This window comes from Ictalurus furcatus, chromosome 1 (genome assembly GCF_023375685.1).
Source record: "Ictalurus furcatus strain D&B chromosome 1, Billie_1.0, whole genome shotgun sequence".
NCBI classification, from domain to species: Eukaryota; Metazoa; Chordata; class Actinopteri; order Siluriformes; family Ictaluridae; genus Ictalurus; species Ictalurus furcatus.
This window is the reverse complement of record NC_071255.1, coordinates 12,403,180-12,418,157: the sequence shown is the minus strand read 5'-3', so window position 1 is coordinate 12,418,157 and position 14,978 is coordinate 12,403,180. Positions and strand designations below refer to the sequence as shown.

The 14,978-nt window shown below is 43.3% G+C and overlaps 1 protein-coding gene across 1 annotated transcript in view; it reads left to right on the top strand.

Annotated features, from left to right (window-relative positions):
- LOC128615702 (glutamate receptor ionotropic, NMDA 2D) overlaps positions 1-14,978 on the top strand; it is a gene marked incomplete at its 3' end in the record, with an annotated part of 95,545 nt that overhangs the window by 53,521 nt on the left and 27,046 nt on the right. Inside the window, exon 8 of the mRNA XM_053638372.1 lies at positions 1,025-1,193. Within this exon, the coding sequence (XP_053494347.1) occupies positions 1,025-1,193 (169 nt within the window). The remainder of the gene's footprint in view (positions 1-1,024; positions 1,194-14,978) is intronic.

The window sequence follows — 14,978 nt, the reverse complement described above, 5'->3', positions numbered from 1 at the left end:
ATTTCTGCAACCTCTTAATTTTGATGAAAAGCTGAACTGTGGTGCTTAGAGGTCAGAGAGACATTTATTGTAAATGAGATTCATCCCTTGATGATTATTGTAGAAACTCTTTTACCAGCTTCTACATAACACCAGCAAGCTTTCCTACAGTGACAAGTTAAAAAAAACCCTCAAAAATGGATAATGATGCGACATTTTTTTTGCCACTTCTCCACCATCAGAGTTAGAATAAGATCTCATTGTTACACCATTTGTCACCATTCTTTCATTTCTCTCCCATTCTATCTGTTTCTCACTGTCTTTGGCAGGTAAGACCCAGGCAGGGCTGCACAAGTCCAGAGGCTACATTCACTGCTACTGTTTTTCCATCGATCTGTCACTCTTGTTCTCTCCGTCGTTTTTTGTATGTTTGCCTTATGGCTATCTCTACACACCCTCGCTCATCATGTAGCCTGTCAATCTGCTTGAGTGCTTGAGGTATTAATGTGTCTCATGTGGATACTGCCTTATTGCAGACACACTGACCTAGGGTGTGTGTGTGTGTGTGTGTGTGTGTGTGTGTACACACGCGTGTGTGTGCACATGTGTGTGCACGCGTGTGTGTATGCATATGTGTGTGTGGGTGTGTGTGGGTGTGTGAGGGTGTGTGAGGGTGTGTGTCCTTGTGAGTGAGTGAACCAGGTTTGCTTATGGATGCTTTCTGCTACTCACTGCTTATTGCTTCTTCATCTCATTATCTTCATCTTTTCCTCACCTCTCACTCCATCAGACTTAAACTTTTAACCCTCTCTCTCTCTCTTTCTCTCTCTCTCTCTCTCTCTCACACACACACACACATTTTTCTCTCTCACATTTTCATCTTTCATTTTTCTCTTTCTGCTTCTTGGATCTTTGCACAGAAATAATTATTACTGATATGTTTGTGGACTCCTTCAGTACAGTTATGTAATACATTCTACTTCCGCCCTTCTTTTTTCACATATCATCTTTCTCCCTCTGTTGTTTTTTCCCCCTGTGGTTACAGGGCTCACCAGGAAGGGGTGGCTCCTGTGAAACAGTGCTGCAAGGGCTTCTGCATCGACATCCTCAAGCGTTTGGCCAAGATTGTGGGCTTCACTTATGATCTCTATCTGGTCACCAATGGAAAACATGGGAAGAAGATTGATGGTGTGTGGAACGGCATGGTGGGGGAGGTAAGGATGGCCCTTCAGTACCACTTTTCCTCTCCAGAAACATTGTTTTGTTGCATTTACCCTGACTGATGTTCTTTTTCACTCTGCTGATGAAAGAGTTTCTAATGGGAGACTTTATAACACTCTGTAAGAGTGTAGTGATGGTATACTATGAGTAGGATATCTAAAATAACTACAGTACCTATCACTGTACATATGAAGTGGCAATGTCACAAAAAAATCTCATGCCCTGCACTAATTAGAACCAAAACCCTAACCCTGATGCCATAGGAGAACCCTTTTACACAAAGAACCTTTTACTCTCAAGTTCTTTAGAGAACCATCTGTTTACTGGTGATTTAAAGAACCTAGAAATGATTCTTCACAACAGTGTCACAAGGAACCATGTTATCCAAGGAACCAAAGTAAGGTTCTTAAGAGTGATGCCAGGAGAACCTTTTCCAGTCCAGCAAAGAACCTTACTGGGTTCACTTTAACCTGTTAAGGGATAATACCTTAAAGAACCAATACACTGCTCTGAAGAACCTATAATGAAACATAAATAACTTCTTTAATCTCCAAAGAACTATACAGCTTAACTCAAGAACGCTATACAATGAAAAATCTTTTTTTAACAAGAAGAAGGTTCTTTGCAGAACCTGTGGTGCTGTGAAGAACCATTGAGGACCCTTTATTTTTAAGAGTGTGGTACCTCTCTTGAAATTGGCTGTGGAAATTTGAATAGCCTAATTTCTAAATAATATCAGGCAAAAAGAAGAAAAACTCATGGTTCATATCATGTGTTATACCATAATTTGCTGAAAACCATGGTATTGGGTCATACAGTTATCATACCATGATCTTTTTGGCCATATACGTGAAAAAAAGATAATAACCTAGAAGACAAAGTGCTTACAACCATGGCTTCAATTTCCTTTGGTATTAACCCATATAATCCTAAATTTATAATCCAGAATATGTGAGTACATGGTGTTCATTCCTTGGATACCCCAGTGGCATAAAGTATATGTGTTTAAAAAAACATTTTAATGAAAATATATTTGCATCGGTTAAGCAGACTCAACTGTTTAAAATGTTTAAAGGCTCTGAATAAAACCCTGCAACAGAGTTTTCTAAAAAATATTCTAAACAGAAAACCCTACAAGGTAGAGTTATTAACCAGTCAGTGACCTCTTGAACTACCAAGTAATTTGAATTAAACACTTGTGGACACAACAGGGTGGTGTGATGTGGCCTGACATGAAGCAGAGTTACTGTTCCCACCCCTAAGTTGATTATTTTCTGATAACAGCACTCCCTGAAGTGTTTTGTTTCAACAAACTGCAGTGGGTTTCCAACAATTACAATTTATTCATTAATGAACAACACATTTAACTTTTTATCTATTTATAGTTATGTTTAATGTTGTGGAACATCTGAAAAACAAGTTAGTTCCTGTTATCATTTATAACAGCTATAAACTGCTGTTGCCTGAAAAGACTCTCTCTCTCTCTCTCTCTCTCTCTCTCTCTCTCTCACACACACACACACACACACACTCTCTCTCTCTTAAGTTAATATAACAAAAAAGAAATATAACACAGGTTGTCATGTATAATATGCTTTAATATGTATAACTGAATAATAAGCTTTAGGGTGTTATAACATATTTTTCTTTATTCTGCAGACAAAAAGCAGTGAGGTACTGTACATTTTGTAAAAAGACTAAATTTATTTCTACCTTTTTATAGTTTTTGTTACATTTAAATTTTTAAGTGATACTGCATTAGAAATTAATGCAATAAAGAAGCCAACTGTGTATTTACTAGCTGTGTTATTCTAGGAGTCACAGTTGTGACTGTTCACATTTTTTGGCATCTCATTTGAAGATGATATGAATGAGTCAGTGCAATTATATTAAAATATAAATTAAACTATTTAATGATTATATGCACTAAATATGATTTATTATATTATATATTGTTATTTTATGTATTATATACAAAGCCCAGTACTGTGTCTCTCACTGGTTTCTGTGGATGGTCAGTGCAAAGCTTATGCACTGTGTAAAAGTAAGGCCATGAGAATGAAACCCTCACACTGTCTGATCAAGTTGATGTGTGCATTTGCAAATGTGTGTTTACGGGTGTGGGTGGGTGACGCTCTGACTTGTTGTGTGTAATGTAGGGAGCTGTGAAGAGTTTAATGCCTAGCGTCTCAGCCTGTCACTCCAAAACTGCCACTGAAACACTGTGTCCCCCTTTTAACACACCACGCAGAAGTGTGAACGATGGCAAACACACATAGTCACACACATACACACACACCTCATTTTTGCATGATTTCGGGACTCTATCTTGACTATGCCTACACTTGTTGCGTGCTTGTGAAGAAGATGTAGACGGCTGTTGTTTTGAGAGAGAAACCCTGCTGCGGTGCTCACACCCCCAAGGGAGGCCTGCACAAGTTGGTTGCTAAGGAATCAGAGCCTTATTTTCCATTTCCTCTGTCACTTTATCTATTCTTATATTTTTTTTCTTTCTCTCTCCCTCTCGGTCTGTCTCCCTTACTCACATTCTTCTCACACCTTTGTTATTCCATCCAATTTGACTGCTGTTTATCTTCCTTAATTTCCCTCTGGCTTTTAATAGCAGTCACACCATTGCTTCATCACTCTTTCTGCCTCTGTTTAGTCTTTTTTTATTTGAGCTAGTCATCAGCATATCAGTTCTTCTTTGCGCTGGGTTAAAGGTTATTTTCTCTACACAGCGTATATGTATGCACTTGTGTGCATATGCATGCTTTATCGACCTGGAGAGCTCTTCCTCTGGGCCCGAAGGCTGATTTATACTTTTGTATCTGCGTATCTGTGAGCAAGTCAAGTCCTCATAGAGGTCCACCTTCATTTTTGCATGTAATCTGAGAGTGTATGCTAGGGGGCAGTGTCACATGAACCAAACCAGAATTTACATAAAACGTTTAGCAAAAAAGCCCTCTTTGAGGCAAACAAAGGATGATACCCGGCTGACCTACTGCTTCTGCCAAGATTCTGCAGTATAGAACCAGTGGACACTGTGCTATCCCATAAGGCAACAGGGCTGGCACAGAAGAGCTGTCAGATTCAAAAATGGTGGAAGGCATCATGTCGACTCTTTTTAAGTTGTAGATCACATGACAATGCCAACATGGCAGATGTAGTACATCCAGATTATATTCATGTACACACTTGTATTGATCAGTACTGTATCAATGGTCAAACAGGTACTGAAACGAATGCAGTGGGTACTGTCACAGTACGCAATTTTTATAAAAGACACCAGCCTAAGAAACTACACAGTGTTCCAAATTATTATGCATGTGATATATCAGTAGGATTTCATTAAAATAAACATGTAAGTTTTAGTTTTTCAAAGAAAGTATTTATCTGTTTTATTTCTCATATCCCTTTATTTAATTGGCATCAGTCTCAGACGGGTTTGTAAATGAGTTTGCCAGGTGATCTTAATTAAATGCAGGATATGCATTAATTAAATGCAGTGAACGGAGGCAAGACCAATCAGGCAGTGTTTACAGGAAAATACATGGAAATACTTGTGTGTTATTGGCTGACAGGTCTCAATTTTGTGAAACACTAACCCACATTATCAGTTAGTGTGAGGGGAAAATGGATATATGACTTTTTTGCATTTTTTTCTGAGTTGAAACTGAAACACTAAGACCCTCTGATCCTGAAAAATGTCTGGAAAACCTGGAAAACGTCTGGGTTATGCATGTAACCCTGTTCCTTGAGAAGGGAACTAGAAATTGCGTAAGCTTCACTCTGTGGAAAATGCCCTCACGCATAACCAACATCTGAAGTCTGTGTAAAATCACACCTATTTATAGTCCTACTGTGGTCAGGTGACATGGCATTTCGCGCATCGCGTGACTATAAAAGCGTGCCTGTAAACCACGTCATCAGTGTCTATTATCTGAAGCGAAGACGCAATTCACAGGCATGACACAGTATGACAAAGCTATGCAATGTTTACATGCGTTACCTGTACATGTGAACAGGGTTACATGCGTAACCCAGACGTTTCCTTTCAAAAGGAACGCAACATTGCATGAGCTTCAGGCTGTGGGAACCAGCATACCCACTCCATCATACTGAGGGTATAGCCTGTCACAGAGGCTCCATCAATATGGGTGTGGCTGGCCGAAATGGCGGCCACGTACACCTTAATTGTAGAAGGTGTCAACCTTGCTGAGAAACGTTTGTGCCAGAACGTAGCAATGTAGCCATTGTGCAGTTTACTGGGTCTCACTGATGTTCCTAGCGTTTAACATGGTCTCTACAACCTCGGTTGAGAGACCGGCAATCATAAGCTGGTGCCCCTCAGGGGCCAGACTCACAGTTTCCATGGTTATGGCCGACGGTGATAAAATCAACCCTCTGGCTTGAGACAATAGATCCCTGTGAATGGGAATCTCCCATGGAGTGCCATGCAGATATTATCTCAGAGAATCACATATGAGCTGGCCCATAAGGCCAAAAGGTAATACCCAATGAATGTGTATGTCATACACCACCTCGTCACAGCACACACATCAGCATACCCTTAAGGGTATCCCTTAGATAAAGCCTTTGAGGAGGTGATCCCCTAGTGGAATGAGTCCCTATGCCCAGAGGCATAGTGAAACCATGTGCCTCATAAGCAATAGAGATTGCTTCCACTATCCAAATAGAGATGGGCTGCTTTGATGCAGCATCACCTCTACTGTTATTGCCAAACAAACCACCAACTGCTCCAACTTTTGCCACTGGCTGGAGCAGTGAATGTAAGTAAACAGAGCCCTCACTGAACACAACAGGTGCAGTCTTCCTAGTTCTGGTGCAAGTAATGGAGGAGGGGAGTAAGCCTGCAACAGTACTGGTTGGGCAGCAGACATAGGTGCTTAGGAATAATCTGGTAGGAAGGGGCAAAAGAGATGTCAGGGCCCGCAAAAAGAGCTACCTTTAGAGTCAGAAGCTTCTCTGAAGCTGACTCTAAGGGATCAAATGGGGTGCCTGACAGATCTTCCTGGACCACAGAAGGACCCAGGAATGTATACTTGGTCTGCAGATAGGCCTCAGCCATCTGACACCATGCATACAACTCAAAGATAGAAGATGTTGCCTAACAGGGGCTCCATCAGTAAAGGCTTGGCTGACCAAAATGGCGGCCACGTAGACCCTAATTGGAGAAGGAGCCAACCCTACTGAGAAACTTTCCTGTAAGAACTCCAGGACTGTAGCTATTGCGCCGTTACTGGGTTTCACTGGTGTTCCTCACACCACGATAAGAAACTTACTACTTGAATGCATAGAATTTTCTCATGGATGGTGCTTTAGCATTTAACATGCCCCTGTTTAACATGTTTAAGGTGCCCTTCAGGGGCCAGACTCACAGGTTCTATAGTTCCTTCCGAGGGTGATAAATCAACCCTTTGGCATGAGACAATAGATCCCTGCGAACGGGTATCTCCCAGAGAGTGCCGTCCAGCAGAGATATTATCTCTGAGAACCAAATTCGAGCTGGCCAATCCAGTACTATTAGCAGCAGATGTAGCTAACTGTCGAACTCTTGCTAGAGCCTGTGGGGGAGAAAGCGTATAGATGTGACCTCGGCCACGTTTGTACCATGGTATCCACCCCTGACCTTTGTTTGTTTTTTTGGTGCGGGAGGAGCGAGGGCAAACCACAGCGGGCAGTGTGTTGTCTCCTCGAAGGCAATGATGTCCACTTTCACTCGACCTAACCTCCGCTATATGGACTCACCCACTTGGACAGGATGTCTAACCCCTCATTCCAGTTGCTTGGAATGTACATTGCACTCACTTCAATTGAAAGAACTTCCCCTCTGCCGGAGAAGAATTAGTTGAGCCTGCCTGAACAGGGGGCATGAACATAATCCTCTCTGGTGGTTGAGGTATGAGACCACTGCTGTTTGTCTAACACATGGTGACCTCTCAACTGAGGAGAAGGAATTCAGTGCTATGAGTATGGCCCACACTTCTAGGCGATTTATATGCCACACTAGATGCGGGCCGCTCCAGAGACCGTGAGGGAGGCATCTGACACTACCATCTCATTATAAGAGATGCCCCTAGAGTGTGACCCAAGGCTAGAAACCAGGGACACCTCCAAGTTCTCAGAGCACGTAGGCATCGCTGCATGACATTGATTACTCTCAGGGATTTCATGCTCGGATGAAACCCCTGATTTTCAGCCACCATTGAATGGTCTCATGTGCAATGGGCCCAAAGGTATGGCATTGGCTGCTGCTGCCATAAGCCCCAACAGACTCCATAGAGACTGGAGGGGATGCCCAGACCTAACCTTATCTTGCTCAATGTTAATATGATTGCCCTACGCCTGTTGGGGATAGACATGCCCTCATCATTTTCAAATCCCATATAACCCCTAGAAAGTCCCTGAGGTTCAACCTGAGCTCCAAGCTCCTCACATGGCCGAGAATGACATCTCAGTGTTGAATTGCCAACTTCCTGGACCGCGCTAGAATTATCCAGTCATCCAGGTAGTTTAGCGCATGGATGCCCCGGAGTCGCAAATAAGCCAGAGCGGCATCCGTGCACTTTGTGATGGTGCAAGGGGATAAAGCTAGACCGAAAGGAAGAACCAATATTGATACACGTTGCCTGCAAATGACCTCAGGAACTTTCTGTTACTGTGCAATGGAATATGCATCTTTTTTTGATCTATCGTCACAAACCAATCCTAAAACTGAGTCTGTGTTGTGAAGGATATGCTTGAGTGTCAACATCCTGAACTTATATGTCCGAAGACTATGGTTCAGATGACGCAGATCTAAAACTGGCCGCATACCCCATCTTTTCTGTGGACCAGGAAATAATGGCTGTAAAACTTCTCTCCCTCAGATAAGAGGTACATGTTCTATTGCCCCTTTGTCTAAGAGAGGTCTACTTCCTGGACTAACGCCGGGCTCTGCATTGTGCTGACTACTGTGGTGAGCATGCATCTGAAACTGGGAGTCGAGATATGAACTGGCCCTGGTACCCTTTTCTATGGAGGACAGAACCTATGGAGACACATTTGGCAGTAGTTTCCATACTACCAGATGGTCTTTACTGACTTTAACTTTCCACATTTTGTTGGAGGGAAAGCATCACATTTTCGTTGCCCTGTGACAGCTCGCTGACCAGAGAAACTGTAAACTTGGGACAACATTGGCTAAGCGAGCCTTACAGTAATACTGGGGGCTAACTGCCCTAACAACCTCTCATCCCGTGATACCTCTTTCCGCGATCCCTCAAGACCGCTTCATTTTGCCTTTTTAGCACTGATTATAATTTTCCATCAGGCCTACTAGTAGACTGCATAGCTGGCTGCCTGGTCCCCCTGGCTTTCTGTGGGGGGAGGCGGTCCATCACACTCTTCTTCTGTGCCTCCCTCATAGTTCAGCAGGTCTGCCTGGTAGGCCTGCCACACTGCCATTTTATGCTGAGACCCACAAGCAAGACCCGCTGCAGCATAAGTTTCACCAATCAATGCTGAGGTGATCTTACACAATCTGGATGGCAAAGCTGGACCCCCTGATTTTGCTGCTGTCACTGGAGAGAGGTGGCTCACAAGCGCCTCCTCCTCCTTTGGCATAGCAAAATAGCTGTACTGTTTATCCCCCCCAATGGCTGAATGTCTTTCCCCAGAAGGGTGACACTTCATGGTGCACTTCTGGGAAAGGGAGAGGTTTCTGTGGTGTGAGGGAGCACTGTCCTTCTCACTGGCTCCCTGGCAGCATGCTCCAGTCCTATAAATATGATGCACTGGCTCCTCGGAATCAGAGAGAACGGGTTGACATGAGCTCCAATTTCCTTTTTTTCTTTCTTTAAACCAGGAAGCAAAGGCGTCGGATCCGGAGGAAAGAGAGAGATCTCCGATTCCCCCTCCAGATTCATATGGGACCCCAAGGATCTGAGCCCATCTCGCTTCAGCTGAGAAGCGAGAGAGCCAGAGCAGAACATACACTTCACACAGAAAGTGTCCCCGCCCTCCCCTGTAATAAATGGGAGAAAGGAGTAACACTTCCTGAACTCTCTCTGACTCATTTTCTAAAAGACAGAAAAGTAAATATATATATATATATATATATATATATATATATATATATATATATATATATATATATATATATATATATGTATGTATGTATGTATGTATGTGTGCGTGTGTGTGTGTATACTATATAGGAAGTGAAGAGTTTTTAGGAGCATTCACACAAACAGTCCGACATGCGGTATTTCGCTAAAGATAATAAGGCTGATGACGTGGTTTACATGTGCCGTTTTATAGTCACGCAGCGAGCAACATGCCACATCACCTGACCATAGCAGGCCTATAAATAGATGTGATTTTACACAGACTTCAGATACTGGTCATGCATGAGGGCACTTACCACAGCATGAAGCTCTTGCAACATTGAGTTCCCTTTGAATGGGAACAAGGTGTGTAAATGTCTATATGAGTTCCAAGGTTGTTTTTTTTTGTTTGTTTTTTTTATTTACATTTTTTAAGCAATTAGCCCTTACATGCAAGAAAAAATGCATGGAAACAGTCTGTTTAGAAGTAAATTTTTTGATCGAGAAGAATCTGGGTTTCAGCCCCAGATGATTAACAGTCCAGCTAAGGCCCTTGATTAGTTCTATTGAGAACCTGTGAAACATCCTTAAAAGTAAGATCTATGAGCGTGGACGGCAGCAGCTCTGGGAGGCAATACTGGCATCCTTGAATGAAATACAGGCAGAAACTATACATAGATGTACAAGTTCAACGGATGAGAGAGTTGTTAAACTTATCTTAAAGAAGGGCTCATATATTAATATGTAACAAGAACTGTAAATATTTTTGTTTTAAATTGTTTATTTATTTATTTTTAATTATCTGTCCGTGAAGCACATATGACAGATTTCTGTTTTGAGTTCATTATGACCCATTGAATGTTTTTAAACTGCATTCTGCATAATTATTTTGAACCATGTATTTTGTGTTCTTTTCAAAATATCAATAAAGCCGTTATCATTTCTTTCACTTGTAATAACATCCACATTGTAATCTAATTGTTGAGGATTTAAAAAAATCTTTATACTGACAAAAATGTCATGTGCATAACAACTTGGAACTAGACTACTTTTACTAGACTACACTTTAAACAAGGGACTGGGGGAACATGTCCTCAGCTTATAGAAGACATACAGAATTGGATGCAGTAAGGAAAAATTTTATTGTTTAAACTGTTTAAAATGCACATACTGTAACTGAGCATACCTCACTGCTAACCAATCAGCATTTCCCTGAAGGCCGGTTGACACACTGTACCGTAGATACACACAACTTTAGGTTACTTGCATAACCCCGGTTCTCTGATAACAGGAGTGAGGTATCTCACTTCAGAAACACCTTAGGCATGACTGATCCTGGAAGCACCAATAACACCATGTCTGTCAGTTGACAGACCACTCACTACAGTGATATGGAAGTCCTTCCACCCTAATATATATCACTGCCAACGGTCACTACCTCATTCTCAGCATATCTCTTCTCCGTTCAAGGAGGGAAGTTTGGTGAGATACCTCACTCCTGTTATCAGAGTACCGGGGGTTACGCAAGTAACCTAAAGTTCTCTTTCAAACATTTGTTCGGTGTCTCACTATGGGATATAGACAACTCCCATACTGCAGATATGCTGTCTGAAGCAGGCATGCCAACCAACTTAGTGATGTATATAACTCAAACACAAAACCCTCAACTATTCCATGAATAAAGCTGGAACAAAAAAACACCTTGTTTGTGAGAGCTGTGTGTGTTTTTTTTATGCGCTCATGAAGGAATGAGCCAACGATGACTTTGTAACATCCAATCTATAGAATCGGACAAAAGTGTGAAGTGAAGCTCAACTCACCGCTGCACATATGGCCTGAACTGAAACGCCTTTAGTCACCTGCTATTATAATTTAATATAATAGCTTCCACTACCCAATGGGACAGATGCTGACATGAAATAGGTTTACCCTTATGAGAATTAGCCCAAGAGACAAAAAACTGATTACTCTTCCTCAGTGCATTTGTTCTGTTCACATAGTGACGCAACGCATGGACAGGGCACAAACAATGAAGCCGCTCTCCTTCCAATGAGGAAAAAGGCGGAGGATGAAAAGCCAGTAAATCCACTGGTTTATAGGCGAGAGCTGACTCGCGCACCTTGGGCACAAATGCTGGATTAGTTTTGAGAGTCACTCTCAAGCAATCCATAGAGAACAGCATACAAGACTTATGAACTGGCAAAGCATGACGTTCACTAACCTGCTTAATAAAGCTGCCTTTAGGGAAAGGAGTTTTAAGTCAATGCTCTCTATAGAATCAAACAGGAGCTAAGAGCATTCAAGACCACAGTCAGATCCCACAGCAGAATCAGCAGTTTTGAAACCCTGTTCAGATGCCGCACAAATCACATAAACCTGCCTACGAGCGGGTTTTGACCTATAGTATTTTTGTCAATCCCCACATGGCACTCAGAAATTGCAGTGAGATATACCTTGACAGAGAAGGTTCTGCCCTTATCTAAAAGTCCCTGCAGAAAAGATAACACATCTGCAACAGAATAGAGATAGGGAACAATGTGTCTGTGTGTGCACCATAGCTTAACACATTCCATTTCCAATCATACACAGAGTACGTTCTGAATAGTCTCAATCACCTTTAGAAGCAAACCCATAATGCTTAAGTTTAACCTCTCACGGGCCAGGCCCAGAGAGCCACTGGGTGAAAGAACTCCCCGCATGTTTATAGGAGGATGTGCCTGCACAACAAGAGAGGCCAGGGCTGATCGTACAGCAGCTGGACTAACTCCACCAGCCACGATTTCCTGGGCCAGTTCAGGGCGATCAGTATCACTGAGTGACCATATTCTTTTACTCTTCTTAGGCCACCGCCATTGTGTTGTCTGATCTGATCAGAAGGTGGTGGTTCCATTGATACTGCACAAAATGTTTCAATGCCAGAAACAACATTAACAGTTCTAGGAAGTTTATGTGCACGTTCTCTGGCAAGATGGGCCATTTCCTTTTCACTATTCTGCACTTGTACACTGCGCCCCACCCTGTGAGCAACGCATCTGTTGTCACCACTTTTCTCAGAGAAACTTGCCCCAGCAGAGTCCCTGATTCAAGAAATGAGTGATCGCTCCAGTAATGGAGAGCGCACATGCAGAGTGATGATACTATCACTTTTCTGTTGAGGAGACAAGCACTGCACTGCGGTCCAGGACTGAAACTCTCTCATTCGCAACAGTCCCAATGGGGTGACAGAGACCATTGAGACCATCAGCCCCAGAAGGCGTAATTACATGCTGAAAGGGACCTTTCTCCCTTTCCAAAAATGGGATAAACAGCCACAAATTGACCTGATGTGCTTCTGTGACAGAAATGCTTGAAACCTACGTAGAGTATCTCTTGCGTGGGCTTCAAGCAACTGTTTTCCCATTTATTTTGAAGCCTAAGCTCTCTAAATGAGACACAAGCACTTCTGTATCTATTTCCACTTGCTGGCGTGTTGGAGCGCAGAGGAGCAGAACGTCCAAATAAGCTGATTCTCTGAGACCCGCTATTCTCATTGATGTTAGAGCCGTGTCGACACATTTGCTGAACAATCTTGGGGCTAACGAGAGCCTGAAAGGAACCATCAAAAATTTGTAGGCTGTGCCCTGATAGGCAAACCTGAGGAATTTTCTGTGTGCTGGGTAAATGCCTAGGAGGGAGGGGAGACTCACTCATCACACTGTTGGGTCTGGAATAAAAATCCTCTTCATCTTTCTCCACATCCTCCTCCAAAAGACAAGCAATCGTCTCATCATCTTCATCCTCCTCCTCTTTTTCCCCTAACAAGGGGTCTGATTCGGGGGGGGGGGGGGGGGCCTTTAACCTAGAGAAACCTTTAACAGGATCTCTATGGGAAAAAGGTTTGTCCCAGAAGTGATGCATGCTGGGGTGGACACATCTCTGTTCTGCTAATCCCAGCATACAGACTACTTCTGAAACGGGCCAAACTGGTTCTGAAGCAGGTGAGAACCTGGTTTGAGGGAGACTTCAGGACTCTTTTGTGCACACATACTGGATTATGTTCAGAGACACTGCTACATCCCACAACAACACAGACTTGAAGGAATACACAGCATCAGTGACTGGCTACATCAGCAAGTACATAGATGATGTAACTTCCTTCAAAACCATCACCACAGATGCAAACCAGACACGGTGGATGACTGATGAAATGCACTTGCTGTTGAAAACCTGATACTCTGCCTTCAGGTCTGATGACAAGGCAGCCCTCTGCAGAGCAAGGGTCAATCTGTCCCAGGCCATCAGAAAGGCAAAGTGCAACTATGCAGAAAGAATCCAGAGTTAATTCATAAACACCAAGGACACAAGGCATATGTGGCAAGGCATTCAGGCCATCACAGACTACAAAGCTACATCACCCATCTGCGATGATGACGCCTCCCAGATGCCCAGAAAGATTTCTACGCATGGTTCGAAGCACAGAACATACCAGCGAAGATGACCACCCCAACTTTCACGGAGCAAGTACTGCCTGTCTGCAGTAGAAGTCAGGAAAACTCTGTCCAGAGTAAACTCACCAAAAGATGCAGGTCCTGACAACATACCTGGCCGGGTGCTTAGGGAATGTGCTGTTCAGTTAACAGACATTTCAGACATCGTCAACATTTGCCTGAGCCAAGCAGTTGTCCCTGTGTGCTTCAAGATGACCACCATCATTCCTGTGCCGAAGAAATCATCTGTGTCCTGCTTGAATGACTACTGGCCCGTTGCACTCACACCTGTCATCATGAAGTGCTTTGAGTGGCTAGTCATGAAACACATAAAGAGCAGTCTTCCCATGACACTGGACCCAGTTCAGTATGCATCCCATTCCAACCGCTCCACAGAGGACGCCATATCTGCTACCAGCCATCTGTCTCTGACACATCTAGACAAAAAGGTCAATTACATAAGGATGCTGTTCATAGACTTCAGTTCAGAATTCAACACAATCATCCCACAACAACTGATAACAAAACTGAGCCTGCTGGGTTTCAACACCTCCTTCTGCAACTGAAACCTGGACTTTCTGACTGGGAGACCCCAGTCTGTCAGGATCGGCAACTCCACCTCCAGCACCGCCACACTAAACACCGGCACCCCCCCTAGGGCTGTGTGCTCAGTCCACTGTTGTTTACTCTGCTAACTCATGACTGTGCTGCGAAGTTCAGTTCTAATCACATTATCAAATTTGCTGATGACACTACAGTTGTGGGCCTCATCAGCAACAATTATGAGTCAGCATACAGGGAGGAGGTGAACCAGCTCGCAGAGTGGTGTAGAGACAACTATCTATCTCTTAATGTTGATAAGACTAAAGACACTATTGTCGACTTCAAAAGGACCCAATTAGACTACTCACCACTGCACATCAACAGAACAACTGTGGAGAGTGTCAAAGCTCCAAGTTTCTTGGTATGCACATGACTGAGGACCTCTCCTGGACACTCAACATCACCTGCCTTGTCAAGAAGGCCCAGCAGCACCTCCACTACCTGCTTATACTGAAGAGAGCCAAACTCCCCCCTCCCATCCTCACCCCCTTCTACAGAGGGACGATAGAGAACATCGTGACCAGCTGTGTGGTACAGGAACTGCACAGCCTCTGACCGCAAGACCCTACGGTGAATTGTGAGGACAGTTGAAAAGATC